This window comes from Chiloscyllium plagiosum, chromosome 39 (assembly GCF_004010195.1).
Source record: "Chiloscyllium plagiosum isolate BGI_BamShark_2017 chromosome 39, ASM401019v2, whole genome shotgun sequence".
Classification (NCBI taxonomy): Eukaryota; Metazoa; Chordata; class Chondrichthyes; order Orectolobiformes; family Hemiscylliidae; genus Chiloscyllium; species Chiloscyllium plagiosum.
This window is the reverse complement of record NC_057748.1, coordinates 27,068,735-27,091,507: the sequence shown is the minus strand read 5'-3', so window position 1 is coordinate 27,091,507 and position 22,773 is coordinate 27,068,735. Positions and strand designations below refer to the sequence as shown.

General features: G+C 50.5%; 1 protein-coding gene across 13 annotated transcripts in view; it reads right to left on the bottom strand.

The window, feature by feature from the left end:
* The window catches only part of huwe1 (HECT, UBA and WWE domain containing E3 ubiquitin protein ligase 1), a 218,386-nt gene that overhangs the window by 9,512 nt on the left and 186,101 nt on the right, over window positions 1-22,773 (bottom strand). For 10 of the 13 annotated variants that reach the window (XM_043680060.1, XM_043680067.1, XM_043680064.1 and 7 more), the window contains 14 exons: window positions 22,181-22,742; window positions 16,998-17,463; window positions 15,323-15,441; window positions 13,800-13,956; window positions 12,312-12,444; window positions 10,472-10,674; window positions 9,749-9,876; window positions 7,656-7,752; window positions 6,505-6,663; window positions 6,147-6,392; window positions 5,242-5,359; window positions 3,054-3,194; window positions 2,141-2,428; window positions 173-278 (listed from right to left, as the gene is read on the bottom strand). In XM_043680060.1, coding sequence (XP_043535995.1) covers window positions 173-278; window positions 2,141-2,428; window positions 3,054-3,194; window positions 5,242-5,359; window positions 6,147-6,392; window positions 6,505-6,663; window positions 7,656-7,752; window positions 9,749-9,876; window positions 10,472-10,674; window positions 12,312-12,444; window positions 13,800-13,956; window positions 15,323-15,441; window positions 16,998-17,463; window positions 22,181-22,742 — 2,923 coding nt within the window. The remainder of the gene's footprint in view (window positions 1-172; window positions 279-2,140; window positions 2,429-3,053; window positions 3,195-5,241; window positions 5,360-6,146; window positions 6,393-6,504; window positions 6,664-7,655; window positions 7,753-9,748; window positions 9,877-10,471; window positions 10,675-12,311; window positions 12,445-13,799; window positions 13,957-15,322; window positions 15,442-16,997; window positions 17,464-22,180; window positions 22,743-22,773) is intronic. The other 3 variants (XM_043680065.1, XM_043680069.1, XM_043680068.1) reach the window with 2 other exon arrangements.

Here is a 22,773-nt window from a genome sequence, read left to right as displayed (position 1 = left end):
TTAGACTGGGTGGGATATTAAAGGGAGTGAGGGGGAGAGTGGGATATTAAAAGGGAGTGGGGAATGAGGGGGAAGAGAGCAGTTAGACTGAAGAGGAGATGGTAAGAGGGGTGAAGGGCGCGATTTCTGTCCTGCATCAGACTGCTTGGGGAAATGTGCTGTCTGTCCGTACCTCTGTACTGAAGGTGAGTTCGTAGCCCAGAGTAGAAACATCATTCTCCAGCAGGTAGACCAGCCCTTGGTAAAAATGGTAATCTTCACTTTCCATGTCTGTGTACCTGCGACAAGAAGCAAGAGTTTACAAAGCTCGGCTCTCCGTGAAGTGCTGCTTCATGCCCGTCCTGAGCTAGTGAGCCTGTCCCCTCAGATGCAGCATGTGCCCAGAAGCCTGGTTTTGGACAGCTCTGTCCTCAGCCACTCCCCTCATTCTGCAGGACATGCCTGGCACAGCTTCAGCCTTTAACCTGTGACCACTCTGGGTTGTCCGTGATGACCAAAAACACACAGTCACAAAACATTCAGGGCTCTCCTGCGTTCCTCACAGGCATCAGTCTGCAGGACAGGAATGTGTCACTGTGCCTAATAACTCTGTCGTGCTCCAAACTGCTCAGGGTACACTCACTGCAATCTAACAAGCTCTTCCACCTACGGGCAGCAACACGCCACCTTGGGGCCAGCAGCGGCAGGAGGATCGGATGAATACCAGACAACCCCTGAATCACTCCACGTTACATTCAATGGTGCCCTGGTGGGGAGCCACCTCACCCCACCCCAAAGACTCAATAGTCGACTCCAGGCCCAAACCCAGTACTGAGGGAGTGCCAGACTGTTGGAGGTGCTGCATGTTGAATAGTTACCCTTAAGCAACTTGTTAATAGGTACACATTCATTGGTCCATTTTCTCCAAATGGAAGTGGTAGCTATGGTTAACCATATACAGGTCCCAGTTATGTATTTACTGAGTATGTGGAACATTCTGTGTTCCAGTCTACTTGGGTTCCCTCCCCAGTACTTCAACGATGTAATTGCCGTTGCTTCCTGCTCTCATCCAGAATTGGAAAAATGCCAAGATTTTGACTCTGACTTCCATCCTTGTCTCAACTTTCACCGGGTCCACCATCAGACTTTACCCTCCCCTTCCTGGTCTCCTCGGTTTCCATAACTACATTTGAACAGAAACGACAAGAGATGGAGAAACTGGGAGAATGGAAGCATTCTTACAGAAAGCATGGCGGCACCGACCTCCATGGGGGCTTCTGAAATATCCTCCTCATTTCTCAATCAAGGACTCTCCAAGTTACACAGGGCACTCAGCCATGTCTGACCCAGCTCCTGCACTTCTGCCCTCATTTCCTTTCTCTCCATCCCAGAATGATAGGACTCCCATTATCGTCACTTTCCACCTCATCAGTGAAAGACTCATCCTCCAACATTTCTGCAATCTTCAGCAGGATACCACAAACGGAGACCTCTTCCCCCTCCCGGGTCAGCATTGTGTAGGGACTGCTCTCTCCAGGCCACTGCAGTGTTCCTGTTATTCCTCACCAACACCACTCCACCCCACCCCCCATGGCACCTTTCCATGCAATTGCAAACTGTGCAACACTAGCCTCCTCTGACCTTGCCCTCCTTCCCTAAATGCAGCTTCGATGACAGCTTGGCAGATACTTGCGCTGTGTTGGGAGGAATTACGTGGCCTCTCCAGGCACTAATCATTTCAATACAGTCTTGCTAACATGCTAACACTTTGGTCCTGGGCTACTTCGCAGTACTCTAGTGAAGTCCAACACAAGGCAGAGGAACAGTATCTAACTTTTGACAGCACTACTTCAGGGCATGACCTCTGGCCTGCATTTTGATTCAATCAGCACTCACCCTGTCTATTTTCCACTATTAGCCACCCGTCATTAACACCTATTTTACAGCACAGTCACTCCTTTCTCATCACAAGCGCTCCCTTTGTCTTTCACTCTGGGCACCCACCCCCTCTGTCCCACCCCCGGTCACTGGACTCGAGATGTTAACTCAGTCCCTGTTTCGCTGCAGGTGCTGCCAGACCTGCTGAGTTTCTCCAGTTTCTGCTGCCCGCCTGTCCACAGACTGACCTCCCTCTTGCGGGAGTGAACCCCAGTGAGCGTACCTGACTGATTTGCCAAGGATGTGTTTGTAGAAGGACCGGGTGAAGTAGCACTCCAGGAGGCGGTTGTCATAGACTGCCTTCGCCACGATGCGGCCCACAAACTTGAAGTAGCTGAGGTGGTTGGGGTTACAGTGCGACGACGGGTTGATGGTGTATGTGACGCGGTCACCTGGCGATGTCCTGAACAGTGCGTACATGGGGTTGAACATTTCCCTCGAGATAATCATGTACCATTCCCGCAGTAGGCCGCCAGCATCCTGCCCCTCCTCCCCTTCGAACACAATGTACCTGCAGGAGAGCGAAACCATTGAGATTCAGAGCTGGAGGGCTGTGTGGATTTGACTGTCCCACACCACTCTGCACCTCACAAAAACACTAAGCAGCTTACGGGTTTGGGGCCAACACACCTACATTCCAGAGGACGGAAAGGCAAGACAAGTACAGAGAAAATCACACACATTCAGGTCAAGAAAGTGATACAGCGCGCAACGAAAACATTGCTCAACTGACAAAGGTGAATCATCCATCGAGTGCCACTTCAATCTCACTCTCTGATTGGGAGGCCCAATCCCCTGTATTGGATAAACAGACACCCCACTCAGGTTTCGTTCTGCCTCCCACTTGGGATTCCTCAGCCCCGGAAGTCTCTCCTACCCTGGGAAATTCTCACCAAGTGGCAAGCGGAGGCTGAGATTCAGCTGCACCAGAAAGTACGGAAACTGTGGACCACTGGGGAACAGTGCCAGCAGCACCACAGACCGTTCAAGGTAGCTCAGGAAAGCAGATGGTGCACAGTATCCACCCGGGGTTGGAAACAAGGAGCAGAGGGTGATACCAAACTACCCAAGGCCTCTATTTATCAGGGTCGCCTCAGCTTTTCAAGAGAAGAGGTTTGAGACAGATAGTCGCTTACAGCCGGTTCTTCATCTCTTCAGGGGACTTCCTGTGGAGCTCCCGGTACGAATCCTCAAAGACGTGGTCCCTCCTCACGTGCACTGCCAAGTCCTCCTTTCGGATTCCTTCGTCCAACCGCTCCAACTCTTGACGAAAGTACCTGCGCAAAGGAAGCAGAGCAGGTACGTCAGCAGCTCAGTGATAAAAGGTCACTGCTAGGCCAGGGGGATATCCATGAGGATATATGATAGGGCCTGGATACCGGATCCCAACTCCCAGTCAGGTAAATCCCAGAACTTTGTGGGAAGCGAGGAAGGTGACTGATGGGGCCCCTATCATCGCTAGCTACAGGTGAGGTGCTGGAAGACTGGAGGCTGGCTAATCTGGTGCCATTACTTAAGAAAGGTGGCAAGGAAAAGCCAGGGAACTATAGTCCGGTGAACCTGACATCAGTGGTGGGCAAGTTGGAGGAGGGAACTCTGAGGGACAGGATGGACATGTACGTGGAAAGACGAGGACTAATTTGGGGTAGACTGTGTGGGAAATTTTGTATTTTTAACTTTTTGAAGAAACGAGTAAGACGACTGATGAAGGCAGAGCAACAGGCGTTGTTTATATGGATTGCAGCAAGGCATTCGATAAGGTTCCGCATGGTAGATCGGTTAATAAGGTTAGGTCTTGTGGGATCTGGGAGCGCTGGCCAATTGGATACAAATTTGACTTGAAGGTAGAAGACTGACGATGGTGATGGAGGGCTGTTTCACGGACTGGAGGCTGTGACCAGTGGTGTGCTGGGTCCACTGTTGTTTGTCACTGATAGAAATGATTTGGATGTGTATAAAGGGGTGCATGCGCGCGTGCATGGTTGGACTGTCGACAATGAAAGGACTTAGGTTGAAGGTGAGAGGGGAAGATTTAAAAAGGACTAAGGGGTAACCTTTTCACACAGAAGGTGGTGCGTGTATGGAACGAGCTGCCAGAGGAAGTGGAGGAGGCTGGCTCAATTACAGCATTTAAAAGGCATTTGGGTGGGTATATGAATAGGAAGGGTTTGGAGAGATATGGGCCAAGTGACAGCAAATGGTGACACTGGTTAACACAGACGAGTTCAACCAGGGAGTCTGTTTCTGTGCTGTATGACTCTGACTCCCATTCTTGACCCTACTCCCAGACGATGTCTCAGCCGGTCAGAGTTTCCCAGCACGTGGGTGGGGGAACAGATGTCATTTCGAAGTACGGGTCAGTTCCAGGCCATAGCTGCGGCCACAGTCTAACTCTGAAATCGAGTGTTAAAATTCGGCTTTAGGCAGTGGAGCACACGTTAAGAAATATATAAATCAATCTGAATGAAAATAACAAAATTGCTACACTCTCAGATTGTGGTTTGAAAATACCGACTAGCTAATATCTGGACGAGAAGGAAAGCCAATGTCCTGATCTATATGCCCACTCTGACCCACACTGAGATTTTTAACTGTCCTATTGCAGAGGCAATGTAGATAGAGATGCCACAAGTGCTCACATCAAGGGATTTAAAAGAAAAGACAGTGCTCCTGAAACAGGGTCTGTGGGCACTCCAAGTCGACAGGGACTGAGGACTTTAGCCAAGTCATCAGGGTCAGAGGAAAAGTGAAATTGAAGGTGGAGAGGGTTCAGAAGAGACTTATCACAATGTTGCTGGGAATGGAGGGACTGAATTATATAGAAAGACTAGAGAGGCTGGGACTTTTTTCACTGGAACGTAGGAGGTTAAGAGGCGACCTTACATTTATAAAATAATGAGGGGTATAGATAGAGTTAATGGTGTGTGTTTTCAAGATGGGAATTTCAAGACTAAGGGGGACAATTTAAGATGAGAGGAGAGAGAGATTTAAACAGGGCAAGAGGGACAATTTGTTTTTACAACAAAGTTGGCTCATGTGTAGAATGATTTCCTGAGAAAGTGGTGGATGTAGGTACAGTTACAATGTTTAAAAGATATTTGGATTGGTAGATGATTGGGAAAAGTTTGGAGGGAGCTGGGCCAGGAGCAGGCAGGTGGGACTGGTGTAGTTTGGGAGGTTGGACCGAAGGCTCTGTTTTGGTGATGTATGACTCGACAATGCAGGAGTTCTTCCCCACCTCCCCCGACAGACCTATCCACCAAATACAGTGCACAGGTGACACCAGAGTACAGCCACAGAGCCGGTGTCTTCACAGCAACTTACTTGCGTTTGACGTCAAAGTCCAGGATGCGAATGTAATCCACAAGGACAGCAAAGGGACCGTCGGCCAAGTGCGTAGTTGACTGCCGCAGGATCTGGTTCAGCACAGTTCGATGGGTTTCTGAGAAACGGAAAGAATTTAGAATCACAGATCGCTCAAGCAGCTCACAGCTTCTTGTACAAACCAAATCTGCGGAGCTACTTTTAAAATGTGACGTATTTAAATTGACATTTCATCTCCATGCATCCTGTATAGCATGGGAGTTTAGCTCTTTGTAATCTTTCAAACTGAAAGTAAAGCTCTCTCTACACTGTCCCCCATCAAACCCTGCCAGGGACAGGGACAGCACGGGGTTAGATACAGAGTAAAGCTCCCTCTACACTGTCCCCTCATCAAACACTCCCAGGGACAGGGACAGCACGGGGTTAGATACAGAGTAAAGCTTCCTCTACACTGTCCCCCCATCAAACACTCCCAGGGACAGAGACAGCACAGGGTTAGCTACAGAGTAAAGCTGCCTCTACACTGTCCCCCCCATCAAACACTCCCAGGGACAGGGACAGGACGGGGTTAGATACAGAGTAAAGCTCTCTCTACCCTGTCCCCCTCATCAAATACTCCCAGGGACAGGGACAGCACGGGGTTAGATACAGAGTAAAGCTCCTTCTACACTGTTTCCCCACCCCCACAAAACATTCCCAGGATATTAGAGACAGAGTAAACTTCTCTCTGCTCTTTTAAACGGAAAATAAAGCTCAGTCTAGCTGTCCCCATCAAACATTCCCAGACAGACTGGCCAGCAGACAGACATTCAGTTAAGCATCTTTAAACAATCCTCAGAGGTTGATCCGAATCCTATAGGGCCAGCCTCTTGTTTCATTGTCCCCAGCCCCAACCTTTCACCTACCTGCGAAGCGCAGGAATTTCTGTGTGTCCGGAGGCAGGTTCGAGGAGATGTGCATGGAGGAAGGCTCACGGGAGAAGAAGGGGTCCAGGGAGGATGGGGTGGCTGGGGTGACGGGGGCTGGAGAGAGAGGTGGTGCCTCATCCTTGATGTGCGCCAGCTGGCTCTCCCTCGTGTCCCTCACGGGCGGCTTGCTCTCCCTCTCCGTTGCATGGACCAGGAAGAAGGCCTCGACTGCAGGCTGCAGCACTGCAGGAGCGAGCGACAGAAAGAGAGAGAGAGAGACAGACAAGTGTCAAAACAAGAGGAAGCTGTGCGGAAACACAAGCAAGCCAACTGCTGTTTTGTAATGCTGCCTCACCGAGGACTGCGTGCTGGTCGTGTGACTCCTCCAGTTCCTTCAGGCACTCTCCCAACATGTCCCACAACTCGTCCAGGCTCAGCTGCTCACTCAACAGCGGCAACTCAGGCAGCTTCTCCTCTTCCTTCTCCTTCTCGCTTGCTTGGCTTCCGTCAGAACCTGCAGAGAAGCGATGAGACATTTGCCAGTCACGGGTGACTGCTCGGGTGTAATTTGTTCGGGGAAGGTACGTTACGAGGGGTGTGGGGGGGGGGGATAAAGAGGTGTGCTTTCTGCACCACAATCGCAGTCTCGGACTTGCTGCAGTGCTCCAGCTAGGCTCAATGCAAGCTGGAAGAACAGCATCTTACTGTCCACCCTGCTGCCTTGAGGACTATGCAGAGTTCAATTTTAGGGCCTGAACACCATCTTCCATATCCTTTACCTACCCTCACACCCCAGGCCCTGCCAACGACATAGGCTGCTATCAGCACAGACAACTCATTTACTCCCACTCACTGTCCCAGTCATCAGCTTTTCTGTGGCTTAACTGCCTGGGCTCTCCCAGTTCTAAGCAAGAGTCACTGGAACTGAAACTTTAACGCTGCTTTCTCTCTCTCCCCCTACACATGACGTGTAGATGCCGGGATTGGACTGGGGTGAACAAAGTCAAGAATCACACGACACTGGGTTATAGTCCAACAGGTTTATTTGAAACAGCAAGCTTTTATAGCCTCTGCTCTTTCCTCAGACAGCTAGTGAGAGAGAACACATCGGATGCAGAATTGCTAGGTAAAAGAGCTATGGGTCATATCCCGGGACAGTGACTTGAAAGTAGTTCTGGGATTTACACATGAATCAATCAAAACCCGCATCCCCATTCTAAATGATCAAAGATTCAATAGCCATCAAGGTGTGTTCAACACATTGGCATAAGTTGTAGAAGATCAAAGGGTCATACTTATAAATTCTACATCCGACGTGTTCTCTCTCACTAGCTGTCTGAGGAAGGAGCGGGGGCTATGAAAGCTTGCTGTTTGAAATAAAGCTGTTAGGCTACAACCCGGTGTTGTGTGGATGTTAAGATTCTCTCTACACAGACACCGTGGGACTCGAGTTCCTGCAGCAATTTCTGCCCCTTACATCGCACGGGCCCGCCTGTTCGCACGTACCAAGTGACAGGGACTCCTGGGCAGCTGGCGATGGCTGGTCCACATCCATGGGAGACTCATCTCTTCGAGAAGCTCCTTCTGCCGGGTTTGCCTCGGACTTCACCGGCAGGAAGAGGATTGTTTTAAAAAAAAAAGAGAGGAAGGTAAGCAGAAGTGACGGAAGAAGTCAGCGGGTGTGGAAGGGTCTGTTTGAACGAGCAGTTCAGGCAGGGCGGTGTAACTTGGTGGCAGTTTGGTCTCAAGCCGGGTGTGAGGAGATAAATCGCAAGGACAATCTCTCCTTTGCTCGGTTCTGACACCCCGAAAGAGTGCTCCTGGGAACGTCTCTCCCTCAGTCCACCCTACACCAGTCTGCACAGTCCATAGACTCATTGTACCCTCTCCCCCTCTGGACCATCAGTCCCCTACCTGTAGTACTGACAGGCAAACACAACTCCGCCGAGACACCTTTTACAGCTTCCGTTTGCCCAGGAACAGCGTAAAGCTGTGGTGCAGAACCCACCAGGTTAAAGAGTAACGTGCCCAGGTCCCTCACAGTCAGGGGCTCACATTTCTGTCTAAGTCAGAAACTCAATGAAGTGCTTTCAAAGCTCAATCACTGATGGAGAGGACGCAAACTCACATGATCTGTACTGGGCCAGATCAGCTATTCATTACCATGTTGGAGGGGAGGTAAATATTATCCAGTGGAACAGTCAGCTCTATTCCAGCCCATCTCATCTTATGTTCACCTGGCTGGAGGCAGACCAGGCCTCGGTTTATCAACGTTATTGCTCTCAGGACTGAGGGTCAAGGTAACAGCTCACCACTACCTTCTCCAGGGGCAACGAATGCTGGCCCAGCCAGTGACAGAGCTGAAAATGTGTTGCTAGAAAAGCTCAGCAGGTCAGGCAGCATCCAAGTATTCCTGAAGAAGGGCTAATGCCCGAAACGTCGATTCTCCTGCTCCTTGGATGCTGCCTGACCTGCTGCGCTTTTCCAGCAACACATTTTCAGTTCTGATCTCCAGCATCTGCAGTCCTCACTGTCTCCTCCAGCCATTGACACCCAGTACCCATGAAAGCGGGAGTTAAGAGACAAGTTCCTAAAGAAAAAGGTGCAAGCTCTCACGCTTTTCAAAGCTTACCAGGGAACTGGTACGTAACGTTTCTGTTGTTCGGGTTATTAGCCACTAGTAGTGGCCCTCCACTAACCAGACAGGATTGCTCTCCTGAAATAACTATAACCCCCGCACAGTCTGAATGCTAAACCCAGTCAGTCCACACTCAGGCCCCAAAGGAAGAGCTGCTCACAGTGGTTAAAGGCAAAGACTCCAAGGATGGTTCAACAAGTCATCAGGAACTCTGCAAACCCAACCACAGGTACAAGCGACCGCCCATGTCGGGAAAGCAAAATGAGAAGTGGCTTCCGCAGAGCAACAAACAGAAAGCCAAGTACCACACAGCAGCGGGGTGTGTGTGTGTGTGTGGGCGGGGGGGGAAGCACAGAAGGAGGTGACACTGGATTTCCTATCCTGAGACCATGTGCTGCCAACCAAGCAAGCACAGTGGCCTCCCCAACCCACCCGGTGGGGGGTGTTTAAGCGTGAGCTGGTGGGAACAGCAGAGCACGGTGCAGAGATGACCACACGTACCACTCAGGACGTAACACGCTGCTTTCTGCACACTCCCACATGTCCATCTCCCCCCCCCTCCATATCGGATACTGGAATATATTGTGTTGCACAGTCAGTGCTCTCAGATTGCAACACAAACCCTATTAGGCCAAAGGCGTGCCTACAGACATGTTTCTCAATTAGCAGAGAACTGGAGAAGGCGGGGGGGGGGGGGGGGGGAAAGGAGTGAAACAGGCCCCCTCTGCAGCATTGAAGGATACAGACAGCAAACTCCGGTCAAGGGAAGGGCTTAAGCGAGGTTAGCGATCGCAATGGGAGGAACACAACGCAAACACAAATGAAAACCTCGAATCGCGGCGCTCTGTTCAGAAACAAAACAAAACGGCATGCCCGACGGGACAGAAACGGAACAGAAAACGTTAAAACTAAGAAACTAAAACCACAAGTGCCCTGCAAGCGGCGCAGGCATCATGCTAACCATGGCTGTTTGCTGCTGTCTTCTGGCTTGTTGGCCCTCACGTACCATTTGTATGATGGCGTCAGCCTCAGCCTCCAGCTGCCGCACAGCTGCCTGGATGCTGCTTGCCGAACCCATTGTCGAGTTTCCTGAGAAACAAGGAGACAGACAGACAGACGGACGGACGGAGGGAGGGGGGAAAGAGACAGGTCAATTTCATTTCTCCACACCCATGGCGCCTCTGCCCCAAAGAAACAGCGCACCCAGCCATTTCACTGCAAAGCACTAGAGCAAGTTACGACATGATTGAACCCCGTCACCACTCTGATCAGGAGCAATGCCACGGGTGGGTCATCACCCCTGACTATTCCACTGCAAAGCGCTGCAGCGAGTTACAACGTGACTAAACACCGCCACCGCTCTGATCGGGAGCGATGAGAAAAATGAGGGGAACAAAAAACAAGGAGAATTAAATCTGACAGCACATCTCGAAGACTGCACGGGAATCCAAAACTCACTGGGCAGAGGGTGGCACTCTTAAGCAAGCCGCGTTCTCCAGAAGGTCCAAGGACACCACTGGGGGTCCCGGGTTCTGAGGGAGGAGTGCGTGGCCATGTCCAGCGGGTGACTCAGATACACAGACACAATCACAGACTCCGCGGGGGGGGGGCGGGGGTGGGGGGGCGGTTGATGTTTGTGCCAGACCACGGTGCCTCCCTACCCCACCACTGTATTCACTCGTACCTAGCCGTCCCGTCTCCTTGGCTTTCTTGTTTGCGCGCCGGGTGGCGTCCCGAAGCTGGATGATGACCTGCAGGATGCGGAGGAAGAACTTCTGCGTGGAGGTCTTGGACGTCAACATTGACATGGAAGGCAACTGGAGCTCCCGGCCACCGAGCGGGCGCTTGTGAGATGCCACGATGACCACGTTCTCCGCGGTGTCGAACCTGGAGGGGACGAGAGAAAACTTCAGCCGACATTTCCAAAAGCCCTCTGTGCACGCTCCACTCAAGTACAGAGCAGAAAAGGCTCGCAGCCCACACTGTCCCCGGACACGAACCCACAATCTTCGAAGTATCGGGCGGGAACGGGTCAGTGAAGACACCAAACCTGACACACCATCTCAATCATCACCCTAATTCATGGCAACAGATCCATCGTCACAGCCAACATTCATCCCTCAGAGAATCACAGAATCCCTACACGGCCCGGAAACAGGCCATTCAGACCATCAAGTCCACACTGACCCTCCAAAGAGCATCCCACCCAGACCCACTCACCGACACTATCACTGGAACTCTGTATTTCCCAGTCCGCATCCACTTAGCCTGCACACCCCTGGGCACAACCGGACAATTTAGCACGGCCAATCCACCCTTACATGCACATCCCTGGACACTACGGAACAATTTAGCACGGCCAATCCACCCTAACCTGCACATCCCTGGACACTACGGAACAATTTAGCACAGCCAATCCACCCTAACCTGCACATCCCTGGGCACTACGGGACAATTTAGCACGGCCAATCCACCCTAACCTGCACACCCCTGGGCACTACGGGGACAATTTAGCACGGCCAATCCACCCTTACATGCACATCCCTGGACACTACGGAACAATTTAGCACGGCCAATCCACCCTAACCTGCACATCCCTGGACACTACGGAACAATTTAGCACAGCCAATCCACCCTAACCTGCACATCCCTGGGCACTACGGGACAATTTAGCACGGCCAATCCACCCTAACCTGCACATCCCTGGGCACTACGGGACAATTTAGCTCGGCCAATCCAACCTAACCTGCACACCCCTGGGCACTACGGGACAATTTAGCGCGGCCAATCCACCCTAACATGCACATCCCTGGGCACTATGGAAACAATTTAGCACGGCCAATCCACCCTAACCTGCACATCCCTGGGCACTATGGGTCAATTTAGCAGGGTGGATTGGCCGTGCTCAATTATCCCGTAGTGCCCAGGGATGTGCAGGTTAGGGTGGATTGGCCGTGCTAAATTGTCCCATAGTGCCCAGGGATGTGCAGGTTAGGGTGGGATTGGCCGTGCTCAATTATCCCGTAGTGCCCAGGGATGTGCAGGTTAGGGTGGGATTGGCCGTGCTCAATTATCCCGTAGTGCCCAGGGATGTGCAGGTTAGGGTGGATTGGCCGTGCTAAATTGTCCCCATAGTGCCCAGGGATGTGCAGGTTAGAGTGGATTGGCTGTACTAAATTGGAGAATGTGCAAACTCCATACAGACGGCTGCCCGAGGCTGGAATTGAACCCGGGTCCCTGGTTCAGTGAGGCAGCAGTGCAAACCACTGAGCCTCTGTGCTGCCTGACCACAAAAATGGATTGACAGCGTGGATTTCAACAAGGCTGACTACTGTAACTTAAACTGCCCCTCCTATTTTAGCCGTTGTTTTAAGAACAAAATAGCAGGTACGCTCTGCAGACAGACAGGCCACTGTTAGCCGGGGTCGGGGGCTTGCAAACAGCATGGGCTTCCTGCCCACTGCAGGCCCCGTGCAGCCAAGAAAGAGAAAGCTGCTTCCTGCTCCCGCGGCGACTGTTCTTACCGGCTCTGCATCTTCCCTTTCAGCTTGGTCAGGTGCGGGTGGTCGTCTGGTGTCCCATCGGGAGATGGGCCCTCTGAGTGCGCTCTCCGCTGCTGCTCCAGGTTATACTCCCGCAGCTCGGCCAGTAAGGTACCTGACAGACCCCCCCGGGGGGGGTGGGGAAAGAGAACACAGGCTCAATGGTCTGGAAGGGCGGCAGCAGAAGCAACTCAAAATGCCAGGAGGGGGCCGGAAAAAGTGAGAGAGGTGGGGACACGCGAGTAGAGGGAGAAATTTACAGGAAATGGGATAGGCTGAGCGGGTCTTTCACTGCTCAATTCTGCAAAAAAAAATCCAAGGGAGATGCGGAAATGCAGACACTCGGGCAGGATCTTCACTGTGAAACTGAAACTGCTGGGAAAGCCCAGCAGAGTCTGAGGAGAGAAATCAGAGCTACCATCAATTTCTCTTCACAGATGCTACCAGACCTGCTGAGCTTATCCCAACAATTTCTGTTTTGGTTTCTGACTCCCAGCACCCGCAGCTCTTTCGGTTTTTCATTTTAATGTGTCCACCGGGAAGCCTGAAACTCAACTAGCGGATCACCGGTGATTTATCACTGGCTGAGTGGTCTCCTGCACTCAGATCGTTTAATGGCTACTACAACCATCACAGAGGTGTCCACTGTAGACAGGGTTTTGTCAAGGTAGTAATAGAACGCAGGGGAATTCAACCACAAGGGAAACAGCGACTTTTCAACAGGTCCAGAGTCCACACACAAGTGGTAAATGATGAACAAGGACATGAACTTGCAAGGAGGTGCAAAGGATGAATGGCCTCCTTCCTAACGGAAAGGGTTCAGAAAAAATTTACAAGGATGTTGCCAGGGTTGGAGGATTTGAGCTGTAGGGAGAGGTTGAACAGGCTGGGGCTATTTTCCCTAGACTGTCGGAGGCTGAGGGGTGACCTTATAGAGATCATGAGGGGCATGGATAGGGTAAATAGACAAAGTCTTTTCCCTGGGGTGGGAGAGTCCAGAATTAGAGGGCATAGGTTTAGGGTGAGAGGGGAAAGATATAAAAGAGACCTAAGGGGCAACCTTTTCACCCAGAGGGTGGTGCGTGTATGGAATAAGCTGCCAGAGGAAGTGGGGGAGGCTGGCACAATTGCAACATTTAAAAGGCATTTAGATGGGTATATGAATAGGAAGGGTTTGGAGGGATATGGGCCGGGTGCTGGCAGTTGGGACTAGATTGGGCTGGGATATCTGGACGACATGGACGGGTTTCCATGCTGTGCATCTCTATGACTATGAGCACAGGGTTTGAAAGGTCATTATAATGGAGAGGGGAGGGGAGGAGTCACCAAGTCTCACACAGGCTGAGAAATATCGAGGAGGCAGCACCTTGTGTGAATGAGTGGGGAAGAGAGGGGCGAGGGGGCGAGGATGTGCAGACACAGGGAACAGAGAGAGACAGTACAGTGGTGAGAAGGGAGGAGAGTTGGTACCTATCTGCTGGCAGAGCGTGTATCCCAGTTGGCGGGCTCCACTGAGCAGCAGTTTCAGGACAGTGTCCCTGGTTCCTGGCTCGCCCCTGGACAGCTGCAACAGGATGTTCGCTGCATCTTCAAGGCCTTCTTCTGAACACGAGTGGGAGGTCAGCACCTGTCACAACACAAGAGACGGAGAAGGTTATCACAGGAGTCAGGAAATGCCAGCCCCACGCTGGATGTCATTCACTCTTGTCATGTACCTAGGTACAGCGAAAAGGTTTGTATCGCATGCAGTGCTGGCAGATCATACCATACAAAGTGTGTTAGGGTAATAGAACAGAGTGAGGAATACAGTGTTACAGCTGCAGAGGAGGTGCAGAGAGCAGGTCAACATTAAATTTAAACATTTGAAAGGTCAGTTCAGAAGTCCAGTAACAGCGAGGGAGCAGCTGTCACTGAAAGCACCTAACCTCCCCATTTGGGGAAATGTAGTGGTTACACTTCTAATAAATTAATTCTTCTCCAGACTGTGGGTATCACTTGGCTCTGTAACTACCCAAGTAGCTGGTTAGTGTTTAACTCATCCAGGGAATGTGGGCCCAGTATTTATTGCCCATAGGGCAGTTAATAGCCAACCTCATTGCTGTGAGTCTGATGAGAGCAGGAGGCCCAGGGGGCGAGGGTGACCAGAGCAGGCAACCCGGGGAGGGGGGGAAGAAACACTAGAGCAGGGCAGCCCGGGGGTGGGGGTGAGGTCGAGCCCTTGTGAGGAGTACAACCCCATGTGTGGCTCAGCAATTACAGATTGTGGCGTTGATTTGTTGAGTGCTTGTGTTTTCCTACTTGTTGAGTCAGGAGGAGTGTCATGTTGACCTTTTTAAACCCTGTGCTGCCCATTCTGTTTTCTGCTCTGTACTGTGAGGTACCTGTATACCTAAGATGAAGCTGTAAGTCACGGCTCAGACGAATCGTGACTATAAACCCTCAGTCGATTCAAATTCAACCCAGAATAAAAAAGCAAGCCTTGCTCACCGAGGCCATAAGACTACTGTGTTCATGCAGGGAAGGCCATCCTTATCCAGCCTGGCTTACACAGGAACCAGACTCACAGCAATAGGATTAACTCTCAGATGCTCTCTCAAAGAGCTGCAGTGAGGCACCCCATGTGTACTCAGGGTGGGAGCAGTCATGGGAAAGCCAAGCTAAAAACCTCAATGGCCCCAGTCACCCAATTGCAACAACCCTTCAATAAACATACAAGGAGCGAGCCAGAGAATACAATTCTCCAACGTGCCTCCAAGAAAAAGGGATGTGGTTTGGAGAGTGCCATTCCTGACTGGATAATCTAGACACAGGAAAAATCAAACCACTCTGGGATCAGAGACACCCAGAGGCTTGGCGTCAGTGATGGTCCTTTGCTGAAGTTAGGACCAAGAGGAAGCTGGTGTCACCAGGTGGGATGGAGCGAGAAGAGATGGGAGAGGCTCCACGCGCAAGGGATGGAAACACACCAAAAGGCAGCCAATGTCTTACGTTACCTCCACGGAAAGCTGCAACTGTTTCTCCGTCAAACCAGAGTTCTGGATCTTGCTTTCGTTGGCACTGGCAGCTCCTTCTGGCGTGGCTTTAGCCGGAGACTTGGCTGTTTTTGGAGGAGCTGGTGAGAAATGGGACAGCAGGTTACATTCGACGGACCGACGGGGATACGTTACGGGAGTGTACTTGCCCTACTTGTGCTGTGGTGAACATTGACCATTCCTATTGCTGCCAATGCCAGCAGTGAGTGCCAGATCAGGAGCACAGATGGGACAAGTCAGGGGCAAGTTAAAAGCAGCTCAAGTCTCTTCCAGCTGTAAATATCAATGAAACACTGTACTCTGATTCAGCACTTTTGAGTTGTAAAGAACAGCTGTTAGCCCAGCTCACAACTCTGTTTTAAGTTCACCAACAGGTCAATGATACAGATATTTAACATCAATGTAGTCAGAACCTCAACTGACCTTGGAGCGTTTGATGGGAACAGCGTTGAGGAAACTTTACTCCCAATTTAAAAAAGAGTAGTGGTATCTGTGCTTGCAGTTTGTAACAACAGAGGAAGTTCACTCTCAGTTTCAAGGAGTAGACAGCTTTACTCTGTATCTAACCCCATGCTGTCCCGATCCCTGACAGTGTGTGATGGGGGGGACAGTGTAGAGAGAGCTTTACTCTGTATCTAACCCTGTGCTGTCCCTGTCCTGGGAGTGTTTGATGGGGGGGACAGTGTAGAGTGAGCTTTACTCTGTATCTAACCCCATGCTGTCCCGATCCCTGACAGTGTTTGATGGGGGGACAGTGTAGAAAGAGCTTTACTCTGTATCTAACCCCGTGCTGTCCCTGTCCTGGGAGTATTTGATGGGGGGACAGTGTAGAGAGAGCTTTACCCTGTACCTAACTCTGTATCTAACCCCATGCTGTCTTGTCCCTGGGAGTGTTTGATGGGGGGGACAGTGTAGAGAGAGCTTTACTCTGTATCTAACCCCATGCTGTCCCTGATAGTGTTTGATGGGGGACAGTGTAGAGGGAGCTTTACTCTGTATCTAACCCCATGCTGTCCCGATCCCTGACAGTGTTTGATGCGGGGACAGTGTAGAGAGAGCTTTACTCTGTATCTAACCCCGTGCTGTCCCTGCCCTGGGAGTGTTTGATGGGGGGACAGTGTAGAGGGAGCTTTTCTCTGTATCTAACCCCGTGCTGTCCCTGATAGTGTTTGATGGGGGACAGTGTAGAGGGAGTTTTACTCTAAGTAACCCCATGCTGTCCCTGATAGTGTTTGATGGGGGACAGTGTAGAGAAAGCTTTACTCTGTAAGTAACCCCATGCTGTCCCTGTCCTGGGAGTGTTTGATGGGGGGACAGTGTAGAGAGAGCTTTACTCTGTATCTAACCCCCTGTCCCTGGGAGGGTTTGATGGGGGACAGTGAAGAGAGAACTTTACCCTGTATCTAACCCCATGCTGTCCCTGTCCCTGGGAGTGTTTGATGGGGGCAGTGTAGAGAGAGCTTTACCCTGTATCTAACCCCATGCTGTCCCTACCCTGGGAGTGTTTAATGGAGACAGTGCACAGGACACATTATTCTGAATCTAGCCCTGTCCTACATGATGTGTGGGCATGCAGAGGGATAGAGGGAGCATGTCACTGAGACAGAGTCACGTCCATGCAGCTGGGAGCACTTACAGGTGACGGAGCCAACCAGGGTCACTTCAGTGGGGCCGCTGTGGTTAATCACTACCTCTGTTGCCTTGTCGGGCAGCGCGATGGAAATGAGCGAGAGGAGCCGCAGGAGCTTTTCCGTCAGCAGCGAGCTACGTCGGATAACCGGGTGAGAGAGCATGTTCATCAGCTGGCCTAGGGGCGATGACTCCAGGCTGCACTGGCTGTTCTCCCCCTCGTTGTTGGACAACGGAGTGGCCTTGACCGAGGTCTTGCCTTTCCGGCTGACGTTCATATTGTCCAGCTTGACCAGCAAGTCCCAGAAGTCTGTGGAGATGCCCTGGCTGGGCCCACCTCCTCCCCCCCCACCCCCTCCACCTGCCGGCTGACCAAGGCATGGGCTGTTGGCCGACTGCTTGTTCAGTTTCTCCTTATCGGTTTCAGTGCTTGCCTCCTTGGTCCTCTGCTGCGTGAAATGGCTCGGGAAGACCTGCAAACAAAGTACAGGGTCACTACTGATTTACAGAGCTGATTAAACTACTCTTCCACTTGTTCCCCACTCCTGTCATCAATCTGAGGAGGGTTCAAGAAAAGGAATAGGCTACTCGGCCCCTCCAAACCTATCCCATCCACCCACAGGTGATCTGATTTCTCGATAGTCCTCTCCATACAGGATAGGAAAAATGTGTAGCTGTAGTAGCTGCTCCTTTTTGAGGTATTTTAGGTGTTTGGAAGGAATTTTCTCAAATTCCAGGAACAGCAATTACTGTGTTATATGCTGTGCAATTGTTTTGGAACTTTGGAGGGGAAAAAAAAGTCAAAACAATGGCACTTTTGAAAGGGAGACAGAGTAAGGCAGTGAGCACATGGGTCTGTAAGGGAGAGAGAGAGAAGGAAACCCACACTGCTAACTGACACAGCAGTGTATCTGCACAGTTACTGCCTTTGCTGTTTGAATTCATGTATCGCAGGACATAGGAGCGTGACATCGGAGGAAAACAGTGAAATTCACAACTGATCTTGGAGGAACCAGTTTGGGAAAGGTCACAGCACAGTAACGGATAGTGAATAATTTTAAGTATAGCCATGCTGTAAGTCTACAATAGTGAGTAGAGTGGGTTCTTTCTTGATTATATGTTTTTATTGGGATCTGTCTCTTGATTAAACTTTAAAAATATAAGCCAGAAGCATTAAGTTAAACTGGAGTAGAGCAATAAGACAGTGTTATTTTCTGAGTCTGTAGGTCAGAAGGAGCAAAATGGCAGGTAAAGGGACGGCTGGAAAATGGGAAGCCTTCAGGAATGAGATAACCAGAGTCCAGAGACAGTATGTTCCTGTCAGGGTGAAAGGAAAGGCTGGTAGGTGTAAGGAATGCTGGATGACTAGAGAAATTGAGGCTTTGGTTAAGAAAAAGAAGGAAGCACAAGCCAGGTATAGACAGGAGAGATCGAATGATCGAGTATAAAGGCAGGAAGAGTATACCTAAGAGGGAAATCAGGAGGGCAAAAATGGGGACATGGAGAAAGCTTTGGCAAATACGGTTAAGGAGAATCCAAAGGGTTAAGGACAAAAGGGTAACTAGGGAACGAATAGGACCCCTCAAAGATCAGCAAAGCCGGAGGAGAAGGGGGAAGATACTAAACGAGTATTTTGCATCAGTGTTTACTGTGGAGAAGGACATGGAAGATATAGAATGTGGGGAATTAGATGGTGACATCTTGGAAAAGGTCCATATTACAGGGTAGAAAGTGCCCGATGTCTTCAAAGGCATAAAGGTGGATAAATCTCCAGGACCTGATCAGGTGTACCCTCAAACTCTGTGGGAAGCAAGAGAAGTGATTGCTGGGCCCCGTGCTGAGATATTTGTATCATCGATAGTCACCGGTGAGGTGCCAGAGACTGGAGATTGGCTGATGTGGTGCCATTATTTAAGAAAGGTGGTAAGAACAAGCCAAGGAACTATGGACCAGTGTGCCTGACATTGGTGGTGGGCAATTTGTTGGAGGAAATCCGGAGGGACAGGATGTACATGTATTTGGAAAGGCCTGATTAGGGATAGTCAACATGGCTTTGTCGTGGGAAATCATGTCTCACAAACTTGAGCTTTTTGAAAAAGTAACAAAGAGGACTGATGAGGGTAGAGTGGTAGATGTGATCTATATGGACTTCAGTAAGGCGTTCGACAAGGTTTCTTATGGGAGACTGTTGAGCAAGGTTAGATCTCATGGAATACAGGGAGAACTAGCCATTTGGAAAGAACTGGCTCAAAGGCAGAAGACAGAGGGTGGTGGTGGAGAGTTGTTTTTCAGACTGGAGGCCTGTGACCAGTGGAGTGCCACAAGGATCATGCTGGGTCCACTATTTTTCATCCTTTCCTAAGAAATGGCAGATGGAGTTTAATTCAGATAAATGCAAGGTGCTGCATTTTGGGAAAGCAAATCTTTGCAGCACTTATACACTTAATAGTAAGGTCCTAAGGGAGTGTTGCTGAACAAAGAGACCTTGGAGTGCAGGTTCATAGCTCCTTGAAAGTGGAGTCGCAGGTAGTGAAGGTGGCGTTTGGCATGCTTTATTGATCACAGTACACGAGTTAAGAGGTCATGTTATGGCTGTACAGGACATTGGTTAGGCCACTGTTGGAATACTGCTTGCAATTCTGGTCTCCTTCCTATCGGAAAGATCTTGTGAAACTTGAAAGGGTTCAGAAAAGATTGACAAGGATTTTGCCAGGGTTAGAGGGTTTGAGCTATAGGGAGAGGCTGGGGCTGTTTTCCCTGGAGCGTCAGAGACTGAGGGGTGACCTTATAGAGGTGCAGAAAATCATGAAGGGCATGGATAGAATGAATAGACAAAATCTTTTCCCTGGGTGGGCAACTCCAGAACTAGAGGGCATAGGTTTAGGGTGAGAGGGGAAAGTTTAAAAGGGACCTAAGGGGCAACTTTTTCACACAGAGGACGATACGTGTATGGAATGAGCTGCCAGAGGAAGTGATGAAGGCTAGTACACGTGCAAAGTTAAAAGAGGCATCTGGATGGGTATATGAATAGGAAAGGTTTGGAGGGATATGGGCCGGGTGCTGGCAGGTGGGACTAGATTGGGTTGGGATGTCTGGTCGGCATGAACGGGTTGGACCGAAGGGTCTGTTTCCGTGCTGTACATCTCTATGACTCTTTCCCAGAGGACAATTTATTTGCTCGGTAACAGAGAACTGCCCACCTCTGCCTTCAAAAAAATTCAAGGGTTCTGTTTCCACAAATTTGAGGGGCTCCACTGATGCTTTGTTAAATATCTAGAGAAACTCTTACTATCTGTCTTTATATTTCTAGCGAGCTTTTTCTCAGTTTTGCCCCCGTTAATTTGTTTCGCCATTCCTTGCTTTTCTTTGGTGATATTCTGATCTGCCCGCATTCTTTGCGCAATTATGTTTTCTTTCTTTAAGTCTGATATATCTTAAGCTTGCTCAGATGAGCAGTGGGTTCTCTCAGCCTCTCTCTTGTTGGAAATTACTGAAATAACCCCTTAAGCTGGAACTGACAACCGGAAGCGGCAGGTACATACTATAAAGGCCGGAGGAAACATCACAGAAGCGCTTCACAGGAGGCTCCCAAGCACTGAGGATGTCACCTAGACAGGGGACGAAACGTCTGCAACACAAATTCCCAGCTCGGCGAACAGAACCACAACAACGAGCACCCGAGCTACAAATCTTCTCCCAAACTTTGAACTTAAGCATCTATTGCTGCATCTCTATCCTTTAATCTAATTCGCCAGTTCACACCCTCACAATCGCCCTCATTCAAGTTTCAAACACTAACCTCGGACTCACTCCTCTCTCCCTCAAACAGAGTATTAAATTCAATCACACTCTAATTATGATGGTGCCCTCGGTAGCAGCAATGAAAAGCTTTTTCCTGCGAGTTGCTGTTCTAAGAAATTACCACAATAAAAAAAGTCTATGAACTCATCTGCGCTACCTTTGCCCATCAGATCATTTCTGATCTCACTGCAAGTTACAATCCCCCCAGGATTATAATGATTATTTCCTCCTTTGTATTGGATTTTAGCGTGCAGTTCATGCTCAGGGGCTACATGCCTGTTTGTCATCTCTGTCCAAGCCACATTCTCCCCGTGTCTGCGTGGGTTTCCTCCGGGTGCTCCGGTTTCCTCCCACAGTCCAAAGATGTGCAGGTCAGGTGAATTGGCCATGCTAAATTGCCCGTAGTGTTAGGTAAGAGGTAAATGTAGGGGTATGGGTGGGTTGCGCTTCGGCAGGTCGGTGTGGACTTGTTGGGCCGAAGGGCCTGTTTCCACACTGTAATGTAATCTAATCTCATGTAATTCTACATCCTGGTTTCTCAAACCCGGGCCATTCCTCTCTATGGTTATTTTAAATTTGTTCACAGGACATGGACGTCGCTGGCTGGGCCCAGCATTTACTGGCCATCTCTGATTACCCAGAAGGCAGTTCAGTATCAGCCACATGGCTGTGGGTGTGGATGAGTCATATATAGGCCAGACCAGGTGAGGACAGTAGACTTCCTTTCCTAAAAGGAGGGCAAGAGTGAACCAGACAGGTGAACCAACACGGCTTACACAGCTGCCATTATGGGAGCTTTTCAATGAACTCAAATTTCAGCACAGTAACTTGGAGCTCTTGATGACCAGTCCAACGACATGACCACTATGCCACACCCCCGCTACCCCCGAATGCCAGCATTAACCAGCAGAACAGCCCCTGCACATTTTCCCAGTATGCTGCCCTTCCAAAATGTCCTGTAACCTACCATAATCATCTCAATCCACATTGTTAGTCATAGAGTCAGAGTAACACAGCATGGAAGCAGGCCCTTCGGCCCAAACTGGTCCATGCTGATCATCGTGCCCAACTGCCCGCATTTGGCCCATATTCCTCCCAGCCCTTCCCATCCAAGTACTGATCGAAGTGTTTTTGTAAAATGTTGCTGTTCTGCCTCTGTCAGATCAGATTGTATTTATTCACTGCTCTTTGTATGATCAATCCATCGCTTGGGTTTGAATACAACATGCATGGAGATTCACAGCCTTCAGTGAGGCCCTTTTTTTATTGTTAGAACCGCTAGGCCGTCCCTGTTGGTTTATGTCCAGACTGGGAAGACAGTGTAGAGGGAGCTTTGCTCTATCTAACCCTGTGCTGTCCCTGCCCTGGGATGCCTGGAGCAGGGCTCACCTTAGCAAGCTGGATGAGGGTGTCCAGGACGTGCCGACAGACCACGGGAGCAGCCTGGGGGTGGATGTGGACGGTGGAGCCACAGCCCACATGTTTCTCCGAGTGCTTGCGCCCTCCGGACCGCTGGATCTGGAAGATGTTGGTGCGGCAGCCCAGGGCGGCATCCATGGAGACGGAGAGCCAGGAGAGCTGGCTGGTGGTCTTGGCTTCCATCTTGTGGAGCAGGTCCAGCGGCCGGTGCTCGTGGGTGGCTGCGGCAGTAGACGGCATACCGGAGCCCGGTTTGGTGGCCTTCTTGCCTTTCTCCTCAGGATGCTTGGGGGTCTCAATGCACAGTTCGCTCTCGCTGCTGCGCTGCAGGATGGACAGGAGGCTCTTGATGACCCAGTTGCGCGTCTGCGTGTGGTAGCACAGGTTCCGCAGGACTCGGTGCAAGCGGCTGGTGTTCAGCTTTGGCTCGTCTACAAAGAGCAGCACCAGCAAGCAGGAGAGTGCCTCATGGTCCAGGAGGAGGCGCCCTCGCAGTCGCAGCAAGCTGTCCACATTGCTGCTACTCGATGCTCTGCAGGAGGGAGAGGGGGAGAGGGGGGAAG